At 43.7% G+C, this 22,333-nt stretch overlaps 1 protein-coding gene across 3 annotated transcripts in view; it reads left to right on the top strand.

The window, feature by feature from the left end:
• Carmil1 (capping protein regulator and myosin 1 linker 1) overlaps positions 1-22,333 on the top strand; it is a 269,047-nt gene that overhangs the window by 208,450 nt on the left and 38,264 nt on the right. For all 3 annotated transcript variants that reach the window (XR_008720958.1, XM_055614493.1, XM_055614492.1), the window contains exons 24-29: positions 1,052-1,150; positions 7,273-7,401; positions 9,042-9,173; positions 12,249-12,424; positions 14,823-14,910; positions 17,429-17,578. Coding sequence is in view for 2 of the 3 variants with exons in the window: in XM_055614493.1 (XP_055470468.1) it covers positions 1,052-1,150; positions 7,273-7,401; positions 9,042-9,173; positions 12,249-12,424; positions 14,823-14,910; positions 17,429-17,578 (774 nt within the window). In the remaining variant the exon portion in view is untranslated. The remainder of the gene's footprint in view (positions 1-1,051; positions 1,151-7,272; positions 7,402-9,041; positions 9,174-12,248; positions 12,425-14,822; positions 14,911-17,428; positions 17,579-22,333) is intronic.

The following is a 22,333-nucleotide window of genomic DNA, read 5'->3' as shown; positions in this document are numbered from 1 at the left end:
TGTGTGTGTGTGTGTGTGTGTGTGTGTGTGTGTGTGTGTGTGTGTGTACATATGCATATTTGGAGGGGGAAGCTCTCTGCATGTAGCCCAGGGTGTTCTGGAATTCACTGTGTACCCTGGGCTGTCCTTAAACTCACAGTGAACCTCTTGTTCTGCCCCCAGAGTATTGAAATTTTAGGCATTCATCCCATACCCTGCTAAAAGCCTCTTTATGAGTGTTCATTATTCTAACTAGTTCTTTCTGCACCCTTTGTTTAGAGAGTGTTCATGACCTGTTGATCTTTCCATCTGGATGTTATCTGCGCCTCTCCAAGCTATCAGAAGAGTTTGTGTATAAACATACTAATTGTCAAACTACTTCAGCGTTTCTTGTTTTGTGTAGGAATATATTTTCTTATTTGCTGTCACTTTACTAAAATCAGGCCTGTTTTGAGAAACTATGAAACCTGGTAGAGTATTAAAATTACAGTACACTTATTTTTATAGCCGTTCTTTCCTCTTTTTCTTTTTCCCTCCACCCCTAATTTCCTTCCAGCATCCCTCCCTTCTCCTCATCCTGTCTTTCTTCCCTCTTTCTCTCTCCCTCCCTTTCTTTACTCCTCCTCACCTCTTGCCCCCACCTTCCTCTCTTCCCTTTCTTCTTAAACATAATTTCCCAAGTGCTGATCAATTTTGGGGTGTAAATTAGGCTGGGGTTCAGAGGGAACCCTCTCTCCTCCTTAGAGGAGACTCACTTCTGAATTGCATGGTAGTTAAAACTTACTTCATGCTGTCCAGGGATGAGAGACCTGAGCCAGCAGCACCTGCCACCAAACCCCGGCTTATCTCTGTTAGTTTCAGAGTCACACAGCAAGGACAGTCAGCCACCTGAAAGCTCATTCTCTAGCTAACAGCCCTTTTGAGAAAACCACAGTGTCAGAGCTTCACCTGAGCCTGGTGGATTGTGGGGTCAAAGAGCTGCTGGGCTGTGCTTACTGACAGGTTCACTGATAACTTTATTTTCCAAGGGGTCAAAGTGTGTTCTTGAGAGATGTGTGTGCTCCATTTGCAGATAGAAAATTACCTGCTCCGGAATCACGAGACCAGAAAATACCTTCAGGAGCAGGCCTACCGCCTCCAACAGGGCATCGTAACCAGCACTACCCAGCAGGTAAGGATGGGACTGTCTCCTTGCTGTCAGCGGGGGCTTGCAGAGCTCAGTTCCAGGAGAAACTGGCCTGGGGAAGTCACAACAGATGGAAAGAGAAGAAAGGGTATTCGAGGCATAAAGAAGGAACTAATTAAAATGGAATTCTAGAAGTTACAAGCTAAAGGGAAAAAATTTTAATTGCTACTTTGTAAGTGGTGAAAATTGGGAGACTGTGAAAGTGACAACTCAAGACTGAATAGGAAAGCTGAACAGTAACCGCTGATTTTACTTCACAGTTCATAGAATCGAATGCTATTTTTGATCACTGATACATATGAAAAATAAAGATACATTTGGTATGGAATCTGAAGATAGTGCTGGCCTATAATCCCTAACCCTGAAAGCCAAAAACACAAGGATTTAGAAGTTCAAAGTCATCTTTTTCTATATGCAGAGTCTGGGCTAGCCTGGGTTGCATAAAACTATTTCAAAACATTAAAAACAAAGACAAAGACAACAACCAACAACTTAATGCGCCAACCACAGACTCAAACCAAGCAGTTATCTCTGAAGGTTTGAGAGAAACTTCCAGGATTTATTTCATTTCATTGTCATTGCTCATCTCAGCGCATGAGTGAAAATACCGCCGTGGACATCTCAGCAGTGTTGACATGTTTACTGACAGCATGTATTATTTAATTAGTAAGAGTCAAGTAATATGTATCAAGGAAAAAAAAAAATAGTTTTTCTGACCTAGCAGAACTTTTGAGAAAGCAAGCATTATTTAGACTTTGCCAAGTCTTAAAAATCTAATTTTCTCCCTAATTAGGGACTAATATTATTTGAGTTACTATTATTATTATTACTGTTACTAGCAGATATAATTTTTCCCAAGATCTATTTTTATTTTTAATGGGGTGGAGTGGGTATGTGCACATGAGCGTAAGCACCCACAGAGGCCAGAACAAAGGATGGGGTTGCCTGGAGCAGGAATTAGAGGCTGCTGTGAGCTGCCTGATCTGTGCATTCTGGGAACCAGACTCACGTCCTCTGCAAGAGCAGCCTAGCTCTTCTTAGCTGCCCATCACCTCAGGCCTGCCTTCAGATGCTACAACCCTATTAACAGCGAACCTACCTCTGCCTCCTTTCCTCTAATGAGACAGGCTTCTTTCTTCACCCAGTGTCTTCTCAACTTCTTTCTGATTGGGAGGGAATCCGCTCCCCACGGCCCTGCACCACCCACCCACCCCCAAAGAAAGAAAAGACAAAAGCGCTTTGTGCCATCTTTAATGTTTGCTCTCCGCATCAGATTCTGTCTTTTCTGAGGAAGGCAAGCGCACGCAGGAGAGGGATTCAGACATGCAACTCTACATAGGTGGCTCATCCTGAATTATTTGAGTCATTATGTACTGGGTACATTGCTGCCTTTCACTTCGGGGACTTCCTTGGGATTTTATGACTAGCTATTTTCCTACTTAAATCCTGTCATTGACTTCCGGGGAGATGTACCTGAAGTGTTCAGACATTCGGATCCAGGAAGAATAGACGCTCTGTGACAATCGTTCCATAGCTCCCTAACTGGAGGTCATGGCCCAGGTGACAAGGGAAAAAATCACAGTGTTTGAAGGAAACACCGAAGTCCCAAGGCTCTTCATGCATTTGTTTCTGTCTGGTGCCTTTGTCTGGAATTTTATAAGAATTAATACTGTCTTTCTGCTTTCGAGTTCTTCAACCTCTCCCAACCTGGCAAGCCCTCTTAACCAGGTGCTGGGAATCTTGTCTGACATAGTAAATGTTCCAGGTTTTGTGTACGAACTCCAGATATTCCTTCTGCCACTGTGGAGTAGACACACAGCCATATGCCACGTACCAGGCATAGTGCATGTACCGTGAACATGGCCATGTGTATAAAAAAAACACAGACAAAATCAGGCCCAGAATTATCTGCCCCAAGCTCTAGTTTTTATTCTCCTCCAAAGAGCTATTTTTTTCAACACACTGTTTCTTGAGTTGGTTTTTCTCCTGGTGACCATCACTTGGCTAACCTCCTCATTCTCTAAGTTTCTGAAACATGGTCCCTATATGTGTCTGCTGAAATGGCCCTCAGTGATTGTTCTTATCAGCATGTCTAAGAGTCTTTTTCTTTCTGAGGCTCTTTCTTGCTGTGTTGCTCTGGCTAGCTTCTGATTCCCTGTGTAGCCGGGGGATAGCCTTGATTCTCCTGTTTCCACCTTCCTAGTGGACTCCAGGCCTACACCAGCACACCTAGCCCTTGAATTAGTGTTGATTGTGAAATGTTTCTTCCCAGTTTTGTGTGACCTTAGGGGTAGAGCTATTACCTTACTCAGGATTTTCTGTCTTCAACATCGGTATGTTTCTCTTGAATAAGGGAAATAGCCATTAAGGAAGAGAACACTGTTTCCACAAATAAGCTGTTTGGTGGAAGTAGGAACAGTTGTTACAAATTGAGAGTGATTCAAGATGGCATTTATTGCTAATGGTTGCTATGCTTTGGTTCAACAGCCCAGTAGCACTGAAGGGGCCTGTTAGTTCTGCAAGTGTGCTGTGAATTAGTTGTGTGATGGGTTGTTGAAGAGGCCAACTGCACTTCAGCCAGCTCAGAGGACAGAAGTGGGTAGCCCGTCTCTGCCCACTCCTCCTGTGTTACCATTCATTTTCTTGTGGGTTCCAGATAAAAGAGCAAATTCAGGGAAGGTGTATCTCAACTAGGGCCAGTCTGCTGGTGACCATTGAACCATATCCTTGTGAAAACAGTTATCGTTAATGTAATGATTGGATGTGCTAAGACCAAAGAGAAGATCAAGGAGGAAAAGGGAGTCGTGTTCAGATATGTGCATGATGCTGTCTTACAGCACTTCCAGTTATCAGGGGTGAGAGGTAGCATATGTCCAGAGTTTAGGAAATCATTGGAACTGCAGATAAAGAAAGGGTGTGTCCATCAGTGACAGAGTACACCTTCCCACAAAAATGAGAGATGCTCAAACTCTGGCCATCTTTTCCTGTTACTCTGATAAAATGCCCTGACAAGCAGCTTAAGGAGGAAAGGGTTTTTTCTTTTTTCTTTTCTTTTCTTTTTTTTTTTTTTTTTTTTTTTTTTTTTTTTTGTGGCTCACAGTTCATGGGTATATTCTCATGGTGGTGAAGTTAAAGTAGCCCTGGGAAGAAGTTAAGAGGGCTGGAGCTTTGCAGCTGCTGGCCTCTTGGCATCCAAACGAGGAAGCAGAGGATGGTGGGTGCACGCTGCTACTCGATTCCCTTGTCTGATTGTGCAGTCCAGGGTCCTACTAGAGAATGGTACCACCCACAGCTGTACCCCAGCACCATCAAAATAATCTCCCAAATCCCAGCTCAGAGGCCAAACTCTCCGATGGTTCTAGATTCTGTCAAGTTAAAAAAAAAAATTACAGTAACTGCAGCAGTCGACACTTTCATGTGTTAGTTTTTAAAAAGAAAATTAACACTAGCAGTGTGTGGGTGTCAGATGAAGCAGAAAGGGTTAACTGAAAGGACCACAGGATAACTGGAGTGGTCTTTTTGCTAGGCCTCCTATAAGGGTTTTCAGTTATATGCTTTAAGCGTGTGACTTATAAACTGGTAGAGAACCACCTGTGTTGTCCCACACAGACACACACACACAGTTTTAACTTTGCACTTTGCCTTATGTCATCTTAATAGCTTGCCTGTCACGTTCCCTGGGTTGCAAATGTACTGCATTTGGTTTTGTTAAATTCTAGCAAATGCTTGGAAGAGCCCTTGTGAGATGAGAGTTTATCTCGTTCGAAGAACTAAAATTTTATTGTCCTTTTGGCTTTAAAAGTGTTCCATGTGGAGCCCCTTTTTATGGATTTCACATAAACCCTCTCTCCTCCATGAACATTGATGACACACACTTCAGGGGCTCTTTAGTGTCAGTGGAGGGGACTGACTTTATTAGGTTATTTGCACATTCCTCTTGGGTCAGCCTTTGTGTGGCTTCAGATGTGCACCTGGCTTACCTTCTGAAATTAGAAAATCATTCTTAGTAAGATGTGAATTATTGATAACCAATTTTGTTTAGATCAATATGCCGGTTTGAAGAGTAAGGATTTATGTCCATCGTGAAGGTTTTTAGAAACACAGATCAGCTCTCTGCAGGGCATCGTAGGAACACAGAAACTATTGGATTCCTGCCTGTGAGCGTAGATTGGAGGTGGAGAGCGGAGGGGAAATGAGAAACATCACACAACTTTTCCTGTGAGGAGCTCGAGATAGTTCACTTACAAGAAGTCTGGGAATTTTACAAGAGAAGAGCTGTTGTAAGCATCAATACTGCTTATAGCCCCTTGTCAACTGAATAAATGCTTTGAGTGCTGCTATTTTACTGAATTGTCTTTATTATGCCAGAAAAGACACTCTGAGGCTGATTCTATAGAAGGAGAGGGCGGGAGCATTGCAGCCAGTAGACCCTGGCTCTGGGATCAGAATTTAAGTCTTCTGTGCTATTCTGAAAACCCACTCCATCCCCTGTCTTGAGGGTGTCACAATGTTGGCCTGGCTGTCTTGGAAAGTACTGTGTAACCAGGCTGGCCAGGCAATCCTCCTGTTTCTGCCTCTAGAGAGCTAGGATTACAAGGCCCGAAAAATGCTTTCCAGTTGTATTTTGTTTTTTGTGCTGAGGATTAAACCCAATGCATCAATCGTGGAATGCCATTTCCACCAGACTGAGTCATTTCCCCTTTTTGGTGAGGGTTCTGTTGTTTCGGAATTTGTAGAAGAAGGAAGGGAAACTTTAGCTTCCTAGACACGATATCAAATTATTTAAAATAAAAAGAAAAGGGTAATTTGTCTTAAAAACAAAGAAAAGGACAATTAAACTCTGTCAATTCAACTGACTTATTTTATAGGGCAAGACACTTCTTGTAAGGTCTCTTTAGAGTGACCAGGCTGGTCTTGAATGTACAAAGATCAGCTTGCCTCTGTCTCCCTGAGTGCTGGGATTACAGGCTGACAGTTCCAGAGCATGTGAAGTCCAGGAGTGAGACCTTGAGCGAGGGATGTCCATGTTACATAACACCCCCACCACCACAGGAGCTAATCCAGCCACTCCTGGGAGGTCAGAGAACTGGATCCCTAAAGAGCAGGTCAGCCCTGGGGCGGATTTAAAATAAGGATGTTGTAACCTGCCACAGGCATTGTCTACACAATGCCTTGCCACTTTCTTTGGGTTCTACAGTCCAGTCCTGGATGCACTGAAAATGATTCAAGTGTAAAAAACCTGTGAGGCAGAGCTGCTGGGATAGATACTATGAGGTATTCTTCTTTATTAGTGCTTATATTCCAAGACATACTCCACCTTTATTGACCGAGAGATAATGTCTCATGTGGCCTAATCTGTTCTCCAACTCACCTTGTTGCCAAAGATGACCCTGAATCTCCAGATCCTTATGTCTCAACCACTAAGTGTTAGAATATCTGATGTGCTGCCATGACTAGTTTGTATAGTACTGGGAATAGAACCCAGGGCTTCACAGATGCTAGGCAAGTGCTTCACCCTCCCACCAAAAGGGGAGGGGGGAACAACTTGTTTCTATGCTTTGGTGGTTCTCAATTTATAGTGAGAAGCCCTTCATATAATAGAAATTTTAAACTGTCAGTTTCCAGAGGCTGTTTTGATTTCTATACAATTGAGATTAACTGGCAGTTGTCAGCATTCTATTGTCATGGCACTATTCCTGGCAATGTGTATGACTTTTTTTTTTTTTTTTCTTCAGCACCTCTCCCTCTGTCAGACACATGCAGGGCACTTAATGACAGCTAATGAGAGTCACTGTCTAACAGAACATCTCTGGGAGCTACAGGATTTTAATCGTTAAGATGATTCACTACATAGTATTCTTTTTAAGGGAGGAAAACATGCTTTATATCTTTTACCAAAATGTCTCAAATCTTTTCCTGGGGTCAATGTGCTTCTTACATGTGTTTCTTACATGTATGGTCAGACTAATTTAATAATTGCTTAATCACCCTTTTGGAACACTCCAGCAAAAGTCTTGAACTTCATACATTTTGTTTTCTTGAATTTTCATTGTCTGTTCTTTGTCTTCCTTTCTGCACCAACCGGGATGCTCCTCTGGTTTGCACAGATGATTGACCGGATATGTGTGAAGGTTCAGGATCACCTCAACTCCTTACGAACCTGTGGGGGGGATGCTATTCAGGAGGACTTAAAGGCAGCGGAGCGGCTCATGCGTGATGCTAAGAACTCTAAAACGGTGAGTTTCTTCTCGGAGTTCATGAGTCACTGGTACTGTGTTCATCCTGTTTGTACCTGTGCTGATTTCTAATAATGAAAACAAGGAGTGGAGTATGGTGAGAGTTTCAGAGGGTAAAATTGAACCCTGAGTAAGTGTCAACACAAAACTCCCACCGTCAACTCCAACAGGACACCTCCTGTGGTAAAATTTGGCTCCTAAGGCAAGTTTGAGAGAAGCCTGGGTGGCATAGTAAGAACCTGTCTACATCCAAAGAATTTACTCCCCAAAGTGACCTAATAGAAAACAAACTAATTGTGAGTCAGAATTTGGGCTCTTTTCTCTACTGTTAGGATCACATAAGTGGTTTTATTTGGTTGTTTCGTTGTTGTTGTTGTTGTTGAATCTGTGTTTTTTGGTTTTTTTTTTTTTTTTTTGTGTGTGTGTGTGTGTGTGTGTGTGTGTGTGTAAGTCAAAGGGAAACTTGTGGGAGTCTGTTTTCTTCTTCCAGAGATGAAACTCAGTTTGTTAGGCTTTGTGGTGAATGCCCATTGAGCCATCTTACTGGCCCCAGGATCACACTTGCTGAATGTGTGAGGGACCTTACAGATTAGTCAGATAGTCCTGTGCTGCAGTAACAATATATACCGAGCTATTGTCCTTAGACATAGAGGCATGGGGCCTCTAAATCCCTGGAACATTCTGAGTGGCAGGAGTGACAGTAGCATCCTTAGCTACTGATAACCCAAGCTTTCCAGCATGGCAGCATTCGTCCTAATGATTGGACACGGAGGAGGTAACCATAGCTGAGCATTGGCTCTTCTGGCCAATCCACACCCCTCCTAATGAGAGGGCCTAGAGGCTGAGTCAGTCAGTCACAGCCAGTGACATCATGAACCATGCCTCTAATGCAGCTTTAGTGACATCATCAACTATGCCTCTAATGCATCTTCCAGGAATTCTTAAAAGAGGGGCTCAGATAACTCCTTTTGGTGCCATCAAGGGCCTTGAAGCTGGCACGCCTGAAGATGACACAGAAGTCCTCTTCCCCCAAATCCCTGTAGAGCCCTTTTCCCTAAGTCCCAGGTGACACTCTCACCCCTGTACCTGGCAACGTAGTGAGTGCATTTCACTGTCTGGATTGGAAACAAGTGGTGATGAGGAAGGTGCATTCCTGAGATTTGGGAAGCATTTGGGCAGGTCACTGAGCCCAAGGGCTAGGTGGTGGGGACCCGCTTGACTTTCCAATCAGTTTCCCTGAAGTACCGGTGATGACCCTGGATTTGTGACTGGCAGCTGAGTGATGTAGTCCTGTAGGTCTGAGTCCTTTTCTTATGACATCTGACAGTCTAGGCAAAGAGTGTCGGAACTGAGTGGAATTATGAGATAACCAACCGCTGTCTGAAGAGAAGTGGCAAGTCACCTGCATCTTTGGTGACGAGTTAAAAATAGCCCAGTCCTCACAGTGTCACTGTGGCCATATGCCAGCATTGATTGGTTTCACTGAGTATGAACAGCGTGGGCCTCAGTTTACCATCTGTGACTTTGCCCAAGGATGGATGATCTCTATTTCTTTACCTCTTCATAACTCCACAGTGGTCTTGATGCTTATTGAAATATTTGTTCAGTTACACTGAGGTTACTTTTCACCTTTCTTACAGTTGTTACCGAATTTATACCATGTGGGCGGTGCATCCTGGGCGGGAGCCGGTGGCCTGTCATCTAGTCCCATTCAGGAGACCCTGGAATCCATGGCTGGGGAGGTCACGAGAGTTGTCGACGAGCAACTGAAGGTCTGTGGGTCTTGTTATCTTGGGAATGAATTTGCGATGATGTAACTCTGATAGCATTGCATACTGTGACTGCCTGTGTTTATAGGGTGTGTGTATGTGTTCACTAGCTGGGCAGATACATGGGATAGAAGGAAATATAATGTCTAGTCTACTTTATGTGTTTTAGAATGTTTACCTGTGTAGTAAGTCTCACCTTTGGTGGCAAATCTCTAAATGCACCTAACGTGACTGGTTGCTCCTGCTGAGGGGATGATTTCCACACAGGGCACACAAAAACAAAGGGGGAAAATGTCATCACTGCATTTGATGTGGGGAATAGAAAACGTTCGTATGTAAACACTGCCGAGCTACTTACGTGGAGAGTGGCAGTAGAGGCGTAGCCAAGCGTCTTTGACGTGGTTAGGGATGAATAAACAGATTATTGAGAATGGAGCTATAGGGCACCCAAATAAACAGAGGTCTGCTATTGGTTTACTGATTTAAAAAAGGGTGTAAAACATCCCTGAGACTTTAGAGGGTGTGGGTAACCGAAGAGCAGCTTCTTCTAAAGGTGATTTCAAAAATCAGCTGTCCCAGAGGCAGTCCACATTCAGAAGGATTTTGGTCTTTTAAGGTTGCCTTGAGTTTCTCTGATTATTTAACCTGTTTTCTTCTGATAAGGCAGCTTCTGCAGCAAGTGGAGGAGCTGAGGAAACAGATGACAGCTTCATAATATACTAATTACTCTCAGAAGTTAAGCTAACAAGGCGGAAAATGCTGGGGATTCTTAGACATTAATCCATCTCCCTGTGCAGGTCCTGTAGACAGGCTCATGTGGTGTATGAATTTTACTTGCACACTATTTGAATTTGTACCGAACAAAGACAGAGAAGTAGAAAAGAACAGTGGGCTGTTTCAGGGTCTTTCTAGACCACGTGGTAGTACAGAGCACTTGGATCCTTCACGAAGAAAAGGTACAAGGCAGAAATTTCTTATATGAATGAAAATATAAAAACATTTTTTTTTTACATAAAAAAAAAAAGAAAACTTCTGGGAAATCCTTAAGCAACGCCAACAGTAAACTTTTAAAGAATTACCAAAATCCAGAGATCACATCACATTCTGCCTTGGTGGCCAGTCTTGCATCTGTGTGACGGTGCCATGCACATGATTAGGAACCTTTTTACACAAGGCGTCAGTATCACCCACGCAGTCCTAGCAGTAAGAAAGCACCTGTTCAATGGGTGCATTAAAAAAAATGCATTCCACTGCACAGTGAACCACAGTGACCTAGTCTAACTCTTGATGAACTTTGTCAGGGTGAATTGCATAATCACCCCATTGCTGGGGAAGCACCTTATGCTGTGGTATCGATTTACAAACATGTCAGGTTTACTGTGTTCTAGCAGTTCTGAGTACAGCATGACACCTCTAACATTTATTATTGTAATGGGCTAAGAAAAAAAAATACTATGTTTTTATTTCCTTAATAGCATAGTAGCGCTTGGGTATTTATTTATTTATGGCACAAGCTTGGCCTCAGGGCTTTAGGCTTACTGGGTAAGCATCTGATCAATGAGCTACATGTAACACAGCCCTGTGTTTTTCCCATTGAAGATTGCCTATTTCCATCTGTTTCCTTCCTTAGAGCATCCAAAAGAATTTCTTCCAACTGTAAGAATGGCTGTCACTTAAATTGGCATGAAACATGATGGCAGGTCCTTTCTTGTCAAACAGCTTCCACCTGTTGCTGGGTTTTTCATCTTGTCTGAGCCACAGATTTCCCTGTTTCCCCCTAAGTGCTTAAAGTGGTTGAAATTGATTCTGGCTAATTTTCCCTGGGCAGGACTAAAGCATAAATATCCAAAATAGAAGACCTTTGCACTTAAAAGGCCTGAGGTGACATAGATGATTCTGTTCTGTTCACAGGGTTTCCTTATATTTGTTGTGAAGTTTTCTGAGCACTAGTCTAGAATGTCATCAATGTCTCTGCTTGTCACTGTTCTAGAACCTGCTTCTCTCCTCCCTCTAACCCCCAGTTCCCAAGCCCCCAGCAGTCTGTGTGTTGGCTGTGATTGTGTTTTTCCTGCTCCCTGCTCACATGTCAGTCCTGGACCTTGTGAGATTTAAGTTCCTTTTCCTTTAAAAGCATCTGCCATGAGTCACAGCAAGTCCTCATTCAGAGAATCTTAATTCAGCATTACTTTTCAATGGTCTCTTAGCTGTGAAGTATGTATTGTTTTGTTTTGTTTTGTTTTTTTCAAGGCAGGGTTTCTCTGTGTATAGCCTTGGCTCTCCTGGACTCACTTGGTAGACCAAGCTGGCCTCAAACTCACAGCGATCTGCCTGCCTCTACCTCCCAGAGTGCTGGGATTAAAGTGATGCACCTGGCTGTGAAGGAACACCATCTATTTTTAGGGATGTTGGAAGGATGGAAATTTCAGTATCATTTCTCAGATGTTACAGGGCTGTGTACACATATTTTGGCTGTTGCTATTAAGGTTGTTTATAGGGATCTCTGTAAATGTTTTTATCTGTTATTATTCATGCTGCTTACTGGTATTCTTTTATAAGTACTGTTTTACTTAGTACAAAAAAGTTTTTCTCTTAGAAGAGTAAAATTGGGAGTCATTTTGGTGATTTTGTTTTTTTTTTTTCTGCTATTGCATTTTGGTAGAAGTATTCAATGGTTCATTATAATTTCGATGTTTGTGTGATTTGGGAAATTGTCTACATATTTTAGGTTTTGTACTGTTAAACAGGCTTTCCAGGACCTGGGAGCTCAGTCTGCTATGGCAAGTTATGATGTAAAAAGCTGATACTTGTATGTTTTATTCTTCCTACTCATGGCTTTGTGTTAAGTTCAGCTGCCACTCAGAAGTGCCTCAGATGCCTGAGCGAAACCCAGCTCCTGCCAAGTGTCTACTTTAAAGTGATTCCTTGAGTTTACCAGTCACATAGAAGTTACAAATCTCCTGGGAGTAGTCTAGAGTCGTAGGCTGCGCCTCATGGCATTCCTGTCCTCTGAGGGTTTGGTGTAGTACACCTTTGAGTTTTCTGATGGCTGTGTCATTATCTCCCTCTTCTGAATTGCAGGGTTTGCTAGAATCCATGGTGGATGCGGCTGAGACTCTTTGCCCCAATGTGATGAGAAAAGCCCATATCCGACAGGACCTGATCCACGCCAGCACCGAAAAGATTTCCATCCCACGAACCTTCGTTAAGAACGTCCTGTTGGAACAGTCTGGAATTGACATTCTTAACAAAATTAGGTATGTTCATCCTGTTACCAGGCTGAGGAGCTGCAGTACTGAGGCACAGACCAGGTTCCCCGGCAGGCGAGTGCTGGTGGCTTTATCATCAAGGAGCATTTTGAGATGTGGCTAGCAGACTGAGAAGAATATATGTAAACATGGCTGTGCCTTAATGCACAGGTTATACACACAGGTAAGAATTCTGGCCTCGTTGTATCTGTATTGCCTTAGAGCCTGCGCGCGCGCGCACACACCACACACACACACACACACACACACACACACACACACAATCACATATGGAGGAGGACATGATTGTAATTCCTAGTTTGTGATTCCAGCATTTATCTTCTACTTCTAAGTCACTGGCTTAAAGTCTGAGGGTATTTCCCTTGCTCTTTCTCCCTCGATCTCCCTCCCTGCCAGTTTTATTGTTGTTGTCAGTGTTATTGTTTTGAGTGTTTGTTTGCTTGTTTGTTTTAGTTTGCTTGTTTTGATGAGAGGTCCTCAATCTATGGCCCAGGCTGTACTAGAAACTCTGCAGCCCAGTCTAGCCTGAAACTTACAGCAATCCTCCTGCCTCAGATCTCTAGAGTGAGTTCTCTTCCTATTACCATATATTTTTTACCCCAGGCTTTGAAGTCTCTCGATACCTTCTTGAACACCTTGAGGAGAATGCCAAGATCTCGGTATTTAGAAGATGTAATTACAAACTCCCTTGGATTGTCCCTGGTGTCAGCAGTATTAAGACTCCATTCAGCTCTTTATGCTTCTTATTTGGGGAATGCATTGGCTGAAAGCCCAGTTTCAAGGCATTTTAAATTTCCCCTTTTACCTATTTCTGAATATTGATAAAAAAATATTTAGATGAGCAACAAAATGATAGAAGATATCAAACAATAGAAGCATTCTTAAGTCTTCACTTTGTTGCTATACCTTGGTGCCCATAAAGCACCCCTCCCCATCTTCAGAGAGAAGGAAGCAGAACGAAAACTGTGACATACTGAGCCTAGAGGGTTAGAAAGAGACATGATCTCAGGCATAGCTAATGAGAATCAGGAAATGCTTGTTACCATCGGGCTCCGGTGTCCTCTGGAGCCCAGAGGGACTCTGGTCCATGTTTTTGGCATGATATTAGAATGAATCTCCCCTGAACACCTCTGATGTGTTTAACTAAATATTATTCTCCATCAGCATCACCACCACCGTCATCATCATCATGATTTTTAGGCAGGGACTGTTTCCTAGTTTAGGCCAGCCTTAGACTAATTGTCCTCCTGCATCAGCCTTCTGAGTCCTGGGATTCTGATTGTGAGCCGTCACACCCAACTTAAAGTATTAGATACTTAAATACCAGACAAATCAAGTATTAGCGAGACTTTGTTTCATGAGAAAAGGATGGAAGACTCCCCCTGGATAGGTTGGCACAAACATCACAGTTAATCGCCCTCCCCCTGCACCCCAGAAATGAGTGACCTTCCTGAGTAGGGAAGTCCCAGCACAGACTGCCACACATCCAACCGCAGCATTTGGGATAAGTAATTTTGTTTTGACAGCTCATTTGTCTGTTCTGAAAACATAAAAATCATCGATGTCAAAAGCAGGCTAAGCTCAGAAGACAGTTCTAGAATGGAGGTGTGTGACTGACCTCCTAACGCTTTCCTGAAAATCTTGGACATGTGAGCACTTGCTCTTTGGAGTTGGGTGATTCAGTCTCAAAGCTCATGGATGGTGGAGCCTTGTTAATGGTTGAAATGTTAACTAAAACACAAACCATCTGGTAGGAACCCTAGTGGCAAAGCCTGTTACTTAAGACCTATAAGCCTATTTCTGTTGCTGGGGAATTGTCTGGGGTCAGATTAACAGGCATCCGAACTAAAAATTGTCATGGCCTCTGTCACAGTGCATTTTTAACGTTGCCTAGCAGAGAGGCACGTCAGAGCAGAAACAGCATAACAGTTTCATCGGTGAAAAAATTTTACATGATGTGTGTGCGCGTTGAAACGGCAACTCAGGCTTCATAGCCAGACTAGACTTTTTGAGTTTTCTGCAGTCCGAGTCAGCTCATGTCTGTGTCGGCGGGTACAGAGTGCCTCATGCCCATGTGGTTTCTATTGAGTTTCTCTTTATCCAGGTGTTTTCCATTTCTACTGCTAAACCTCAAGTTGCAGATTCAGAGACAAGTTGACGTTGACAATGGACGCCTGTTAATTGTGTGTTTATGGCAGTGCTTAAGGGTTACTTTGGGGAATGCTTAGTCCTACCCTCATGTTCTTCCCATTCCATTTTCAAAGAGAGGAACGGAATCCCAGCTGGCCTATCAGCAAGGCCTCAGAGGAGCATGCCTCCCCCATCCCCGCCCCCACCAAGCCCCCTGTACAAGTTACAGAGCTTCTCTACCCTTTGGTGTCCATAGTGAGGTGAAGCTGACCGTGGCCTCGTTCTTGTCTGACCGAATTGTGGATGAGATCCTGGAGGCGCTCTCCAACAGCCATCGGAAGCTGGTGAGTGCCAGAGGCAGGAGCTAGGCTTTGTCTCTGGGTTCCAGGAAGGGGTGGGGTTTCTCTTCTCTGTCTTTTGTGCGGTGTGGAGAGCCTGGCATTCCTCCTTCCTCTTCTGCTGCTTCTAGACATCCATTAGAATTAAATGACACGGGTAGAAAAAGAGAGCACTTGTAGAACTCTTGTCCAGTTTTAACGAAGTTCAAATGTTTGGGTAGATGATGTTAAGACTAAATCTAAAATGAACACATTTAGGTATATACTGCACACGTGCTGATATTGCTCCAGTAGGATTATTTCAGAATGAATTTGGGGTTTTGAGACAGGTCTTACTTTAGCTCAGACTGACCTTTGGCTCAAGGCAATCCTCCTGCCTTGGCCTCTGTCAGAATATATTATTTCTTATGTTTATGTGAACAGGGTGGGGCCAGGGGAGAGAAGCAGTCTTGCAGCCCACACTGAGCTCCGTTTTCTACGTAGCCAAGAATGACCTTGAACTCCTGATTCTCCTGCCTCCCCCTCCTCTTGAATGTGTGTGCTGCCAGCTAAGACTATTCTTTCAAATCCAAAAGACAGTTTATCTCTAGCATCAGTACTCCAAATATTGCCTGTGGTCTCCAGCTGGCCCAGTAACACATATTACCAATCTGTGAACATTCATTAGTTGAGAAACCAGTTGGGGGCTACTGAGAAGTTTCTAGAATAATTCGACAGGACCACAATATTTATTCGAGCACATGTTATCTTCTAAATTCTTCTATGTTGTATTTTGTCAACATGCAGCCCTGTGGTGACTATATATAGAAAACAGATTTCTGGCCTATCAATCTGAGAAGCTGTATTCCCATCTCCTGGCAGCCAGTAGTAACTTCATTATTTAGAGTCCTCGGTGGTGTGCCCTTTTTAAAAATGTATCTATTTGTTTAGAGACATGGTCTCACTATGCAGCCCTGGCTGGCCTGGTACATGCTATTTTAGAAACATCTTTTGGATGCCCCATGGGTCCAGGAAGCTGTCAGGATGCCACCAATAAAGAATGATGTTTTGGAGGCTTTCTCAGGAAGTTTGAAATCTGCTGTTGTGCCTTTCGTTAAGAATGTATTCGGGATTTTTTTTTCCTTCCTTTTTTTTTTTTACGCTTGAAAAAGTTTTGTATCAATTTACTTCATTATGTACTTTCTCCAACTTAAGTGAGGAAGGCTGTATTTGGGCTCATGGCTGGAGGGCACAGTCCAGCCTGGTGTGGCTGGCATGGCAGCAGGAGCGGAGGCAGGGGGGTCACATTGCATCCACCACAGGAAGCAGGGAGAGGTGAATGCTGCGGCAATACTCTTTCTGCCCTCTCCCTTCAGTCTGGAACCCCCACTTATGAGGGAGACACCTGCCTGCAGGTAGCTCCTCCCTGCTCAGCGCCAGACAGGCCCAGCTGGGATTCCTGAGCAGCACTGACAGTGAACAGCACCATACTGTTGTGATGTCTTGAGCTTCATTTCAACATCAGTTCTGCTGATCTGGGTTATAAGTAGAGAAATTTAAAGTATTGTATGGAAATAATGCTACTTTAGGAGTGAAGGTGGATTCAGTTAGTTTCCTTCCATGGGAGTTTAGGGACGTTGTTGGGGCTCCTGTGGATTTTGTCAGCTGCTTCTTATCCCCTCAGAAGTAGTTTCTGGTCGCTAAATCAACCCAGTGCATTCCACACCATACTATTGGATTTTCTACAATTACTAAAACATAAAAATGGGAGTAATGACTCACCAAATGTGGTATTCCACACATAAAAGCAATGGAAGGTAGCTTATTAAGCTTCATTTTCTTTTAGTATTTAAAAAAATTAATGAAAGTTGGGAGGATCATTTTTACCATCATTAGATATTGTGAAACAACTAGACACAGAATAAAGTAAGATTGATAAAGATTAATTGAATAAGATTAATAAAAAGAAAACTACTTATTTTATCCTCAGGGAAATAGTATTTTCATTTACTAATTTTAAAGATATTTTTCAAAGATGTGTTTTTTTGTTTGTTTGTTTGTTTTTATTGGGTGTGTTTGGGTGTATCGGTGCTGGCACGCGTATGGAGGGAGATCTCTTCCCACCATGTGGAAAGTAAACCTCAGGGTTCACTTACCCGGTCTGTCTTGGTGGCAGGGGCATTTACCTGCTGAATCCAATTTTCCAGTCCTGATCTCTGCTCTTTTGAGGTTTCTTATATCTCGCTTACTTAGCCCCCACTCCCAGAGTCGGAAGGAGGGACTAGTGTATATTGATTCAGAATTGTCACTGAAGCCGGGCTTGTTGGTAACACCTGGGATCCCAGCACTCAAGAGACGAGGCTGAAGCAAGGGGTTCTAGGTCAGGTAGGATTAGGTAGTAAGACCTATTTAAGAAACGCCAAGCTAATTGGCTAATCGCTTAATTGAATAACAGCTTTTCCTTGACTGCTTTGCCACCGTGGATGATGTCTTCGGGGATTCACTAACCTCCTCTTGATTTCCGCTTGTGGTCTCTCGACGCCAGGCTGACCATTTCAGCAGGCGAAGCAAGAGCCTCCCCCAGCGAGAGGCCCCAGACACGGAGCTGGTGGAGGAGAAGCCGGTGAAACGGGCCGTACTCACCGTCGAGGACCTCACCGAGGTGGAGCGGCTGGAAGACCTGGACACCTGTATGGTAAGTCATGGCGCCTGCGGGCGCCCCTGGGTGGCTTGTAAAGTCTCATCGTTTGAAATCTGACTCTCGCATCAGAACCTGGGGAGAGAACCGGGACCGTATGAAATAAAGCAGCTTCCGGGTTCCGAAAACACACGTGTTGTGCTGATGTGTAGAGAGGAGTAAGCGTGTACCTCCTGGATCGAACTGCTCAGGATGACTCAGGAGGGCGTGGCCTTTCTCGGGGTCTGATGGCCCGTAGATTCCTAATTTCCTGTTAACTTCAATTTCAGTGCGTACGTTTCTGGGAAGACCCAACATATGCAGCTGAACTAGGGAAGGGTGAGGGTCCTAAATAAGGCTCAGACATTACATCAATCTGGATGGAACGGTTACTTCTCGGATCAATGATACATACCGTTGATCTCTTTGAAGGAAAAACAAACAAACAAACAAAAAAAACAAAAAAACGGTACTCTGTCAACAGCTATTAAATTTCAGTTCTGGCAGCTGGCAGTGGTGGCCCACGCTTCTAATCCAGTACTTGGGAGGCAGAGGCAGGTGGATCTCTGAGTTCGAGGCCAGCCTGGTCTATATAGTGAGTTCCAGGATAGCCAAAGCTACACAGAGAAAGTCTGTCTCAAAAAACAAAAACAATTAGGTACTGGCTGAAAGAAGAGAATGTCTGAGTTCGTGACTAGTGTCCCGTCCCGCGGGACTTAGTTATTTGTGGGGGCAAAGGGGGTCAATCCTGAAAAAGATGGGGGAGAGAGAGAGAAAGGACACAGCAGACGGTTGCCGGTCAAGTGTCCGCTTTATTGAACTTTGGTGTTTCTTTTAAAACGTGGTTTTGGCAGGGCGGGGGAGAGGGGCGAGAAAGGGAAGTAGTAGTGGAAAAATACTGAGACCCTTGGTGGGAAGTTCCCAAGGCTAAGAAGGTGGGTTAAAGAGTTACAAGGCCCGATGGTCACATCGGTGGTCACGGATGTGTCCCAAAGCAAACAGTTTCGGGAACAATGGGTCGTAAGAAGCTATGGCCTGCTGGTGCCCGGTGCTTATCTGGCAGGTCAGGCCCTTAGGAAGGGTCCCAGGGCTTTGTTCCCAACAGACTAGGCTCTTGTGGTGGTGGTATGTTTACCTTGTTTTGAATCAAGGCCTTTCTCTATAGCCCGGGTTCACCTGGGACTAAATATATCCCTCAAGATGGCCTGAGTCATGGCAGTCTCCATGTCTCATGCTGGGAATTACAGATGCGAGCCACCAGGTGATGGTGGTGGTTAGTGGTCTTTTGTCTTGTTTTTGAGACAGGGCATGAGTAACCCAGGCTGACCTTGGCCTCCTGTATGTGGAGTGTGACTGAATTCTGACTCCTGCTGACTCAGCTCCCCAGGCACGGGGATGGCAAGTGTGCTCCACACACCCTCCTTTGCTGTTCCTCAGATGTGGTGGTGCACGCCTCTAATCCAGCCCTTGGAAGGCAGAGGCAGGCAGAGCTCTGTGAGTTTGAGGCCTGGTCTACAGAGTACTTAAGTGTTTCAGGACGGCCAGGGCTGCTACGCAGAGAAAGCCTGTCTTGAAAAACAAGACAACAAAACAAAACAGAAAACTAGTAACAACAACAGGAAAAACAAAAGTCAGAAAAAGGGCATGGGGTGGGGTGGAGAGCTGACTTAGTGATTTCCAGCACTTGCTGGTCCTTTAGAGAAATGAGGGTGCTCTTTTATCTGCACCGAGCTTATAACCACAGAAACTAGTGCCAGGGAATCTCACATATCTGACACCCTTTTCTGCCCTTCTTGGCTATTTACAAGTATGTCCATGATCATGTATGCACGCGTACACATACACACACATGAATAAATAATAAATCTGTAAGAAATGTATTTGCTGTTTACACCATCTGCCCTTTCACACAGCAGGGAGTCTTAGGAAAACTGCCAAAACTGCAGTTTTCTCCATGGGCTTCTTGTGGGTGTTCAGGATTTGAAGGGTGCAGTTCTTGTGTTACTGATTAATGATCCCTAATTTGTCACCATTTCTAATATAATGCCTTTAAAAACTGCCAGGAGGTTGGGGTGGAGGTGAGAAGCCAGTGTCTGGGGGTTGCTGGCTCACTAATTGTCTGTCATTCTCTCGGTTATTTTAATGAGTGTCAGACCAGTTCAAAATAAAAAAAAAAAAAAGACATTCCTGCTGAAGAGCCATTCATCTCCTACTGCTATTTGCTTGGAGGAGAATTAGAGCAGGCTTGAATTAACTAGAACAAGGCTTTGCAAATTTTCTCCCCAGAGATTATTTCCCTCAATACTTTCCAGCCACATAATTCAATACATAATTTTAAGCTTTTGAATACAGTCTAAAATTTAGTGAAAGTGTACTTGACCTGGTCAAGATACCATTTTTTAAAACTAATTTAAAGAAATTGCCTCATTTTCTGTGTGGAAGTTCAGACTAGGTGTAGTCCAGGCTGGACCTTCAACATTTGTGAACCCAACAATAACCTTGAACTTCTAATCTTTCTGCCTCCATGATTTCAGTGCTGTATTCCAGGCATACGTCACCATGTCAGCTTTTTCGCAATGCTTTTTCTTTTTCTCTTTGAGTGTGTTTGTGCGCATGTGGGAACACCCGTCTATGCAGGTGTGTATACAATACGGAGGTCAGAGGTCAAACTCAAGTGTCATTCATCAGGAACTGTCTACCATGTATTTTGAAACAGCGTCTCACCGTGGGACTTGGTGCTTGCCGGTTCCTGCCTCTGCCTCGACGGAGATTACCGCTGTACGCCGCTATGCTCAGCTTTTTAAACGGGTTCTGGAAAGTGGGCGTGTGACAACTTTTAGTTACTAGGGTCTCTCTCTCTCTCTTTCTCACACACACACACACACACATTCACATTCGCATACACGCTCTCTCTCATGCACAAACACATGCGGTCTTGTTTCATTTCTACTGTGGAAATATTCAAACAAAAGGAGATGAGCTTTATTTTACTTCACAATAGAAAAACTTTTTATGTGCCGTTTGAGACTGACTGCTGTGTAGTGCAGGCTGTCCTGGAACTCCTGACGCCCCAGCCTCCAGTTTCTTGATGTTTGTTGATGTACCCACTACACCTAGTGACTGAGAGAGAAAAAAGAAAAAGATCTTTTGTTTGCTTATTTTGTTTTGTTGAGGCAGAGGTTTTTTGTCTTGGTTCTGAATTCAGTGATACTTAAATTTGGGAACTTGGTGTATTAACAGTGAGAGGGCATGCCTATCAAAGGGGAGAAAGATGGAAGGTCCTTAATGGAGACCTGTCACCTAGGTCCTAGGTGATGGACTGTGGCTGCTGGCCCTCCAAAGAACCCAGGATTTTGGTGTGGTAGCACATTTGTAAGGTAGAGAAATTACCGTGAATTTGAGTTGTAGCCTGTGCCACATAGCAGTAAGAACTGTCTTAAAAAGCATTTTCTTTGAAGTGTAAACATAGTATTGGATTACATCAAGTAAGTGTCTGTTTCACTTGTGTGAGAAATTGCCATGTACTTTATTTCAGGCTTCCTTAAATAGGAGGCACATGGAGCTGAGGAGATAGCTTAAAGAGTAAGGTGGCTGACAAACAACCAGAGCGACCTGAATCAGATATTCAGCATCCATCTAAAAAAGCTGGGTGTGGCCACACACACCTATAATCCCAGCACTGGAAACGGAAGCATCCCTGGGGCTTGCTGATGAGCCAGCCGAGCTGTACTGTTGAGGTTCAGGGAGAGGCTTTCTCCCAAAACATGATGGGGAGAGTGATGGATAGGAAGACACTTGACCTCGACCTCTCACCTCCGCACACATGGGAGCATATATACATATACCCACACTAAGAAATAATTAATGTCGTAAATAGGAGGCAACTCCAGGCATTGACCTTCCTCTCTCCAGTCTGAAGGGCTGCAGTTTAAGAAGGGCACAGCAGAAATGCAGGGTGGAAGAGAATATGAGACCCTTGAGACTCTGGGCTGTGTAGGCGAATCCTCTACCCCTTGTCCCTGTTTTTTGATCCCTCAATTCCTTCCCTTAAATGAGGTGTGATATATGTCATTGGTCCCCATTAAGGGCCCATTGAGTAAACTATCTCTGTGAAACTTATCATTGGCCAAGTATGATGGTGCATTCCTTTTATCCTAGCATCTGGGATGCAGAGACAGAATGAACTCTGTGAGTTATTAGCCACCCTGGTCTGTATAGTGAGATCCTGTCTCAAAAACAAACAAACATATTATTATGCTGTTTACATGGTATGTATCATGGGATGACATTTCATCCCCAAATGTCATTGTTACAAAAGAAACTGCCCATTTTAGCCAAGAGTGACGGCAGTTCCCGACAGTGTACGCTGTACTCTTAGAGACAGTTGTACCCTTACTGAAACCTAGTTTCAGTATTATAGGTTTAAAAGCTCGGAGTAGAGTGAATGTGTTTAACTCTAAAAAGCAGCTAGAGCCTTAAGTATCCTTTGTGATATTCAACTATAATTCGGACCTCACTCTTTTTCTTCATCTTAATTTACCCATTTAAAAAGAAATCTGTCTTATATGTACCTAAGCTCCTCTTTGGATTGAAGTGGTTCTTCCTTAATAAACCTGAAAGTTAGATATAATTAGACAGAGTGTTCTAAGAGAGGAGTGCTGGTTGCTGTGAAAACAGAGAAGACCACTAGAGGAGGGATGTTGTTAAGGAAGGCTTCCTGAAGAAAGGTTCTAAACATTGTACCAGGTACACAGTCACTGATGGCATACTGGC

The sequence above is a fragment of the Psammomys obesus genome, unplaced genomic scaffold (genome assembly GCF_907164565.1).
Source record: "Psammomys obesus unplaced genomic scaffold, mPsaObe1.curated_primary_1811, whole genome shotgun sequence".
Classification (NCBI taxonomy): domain Eukaryota; kingdom Metazoa; phylum Chordata; class Mammalia; order Rodentia; family Muridae; genus Psammomys; species Psammomys obesus.
The sequence above is the reverse complement of the archived record's forward strand: the minus strand, read 5'-3'. Positions and strand labels throughout refer to the sequence as shown.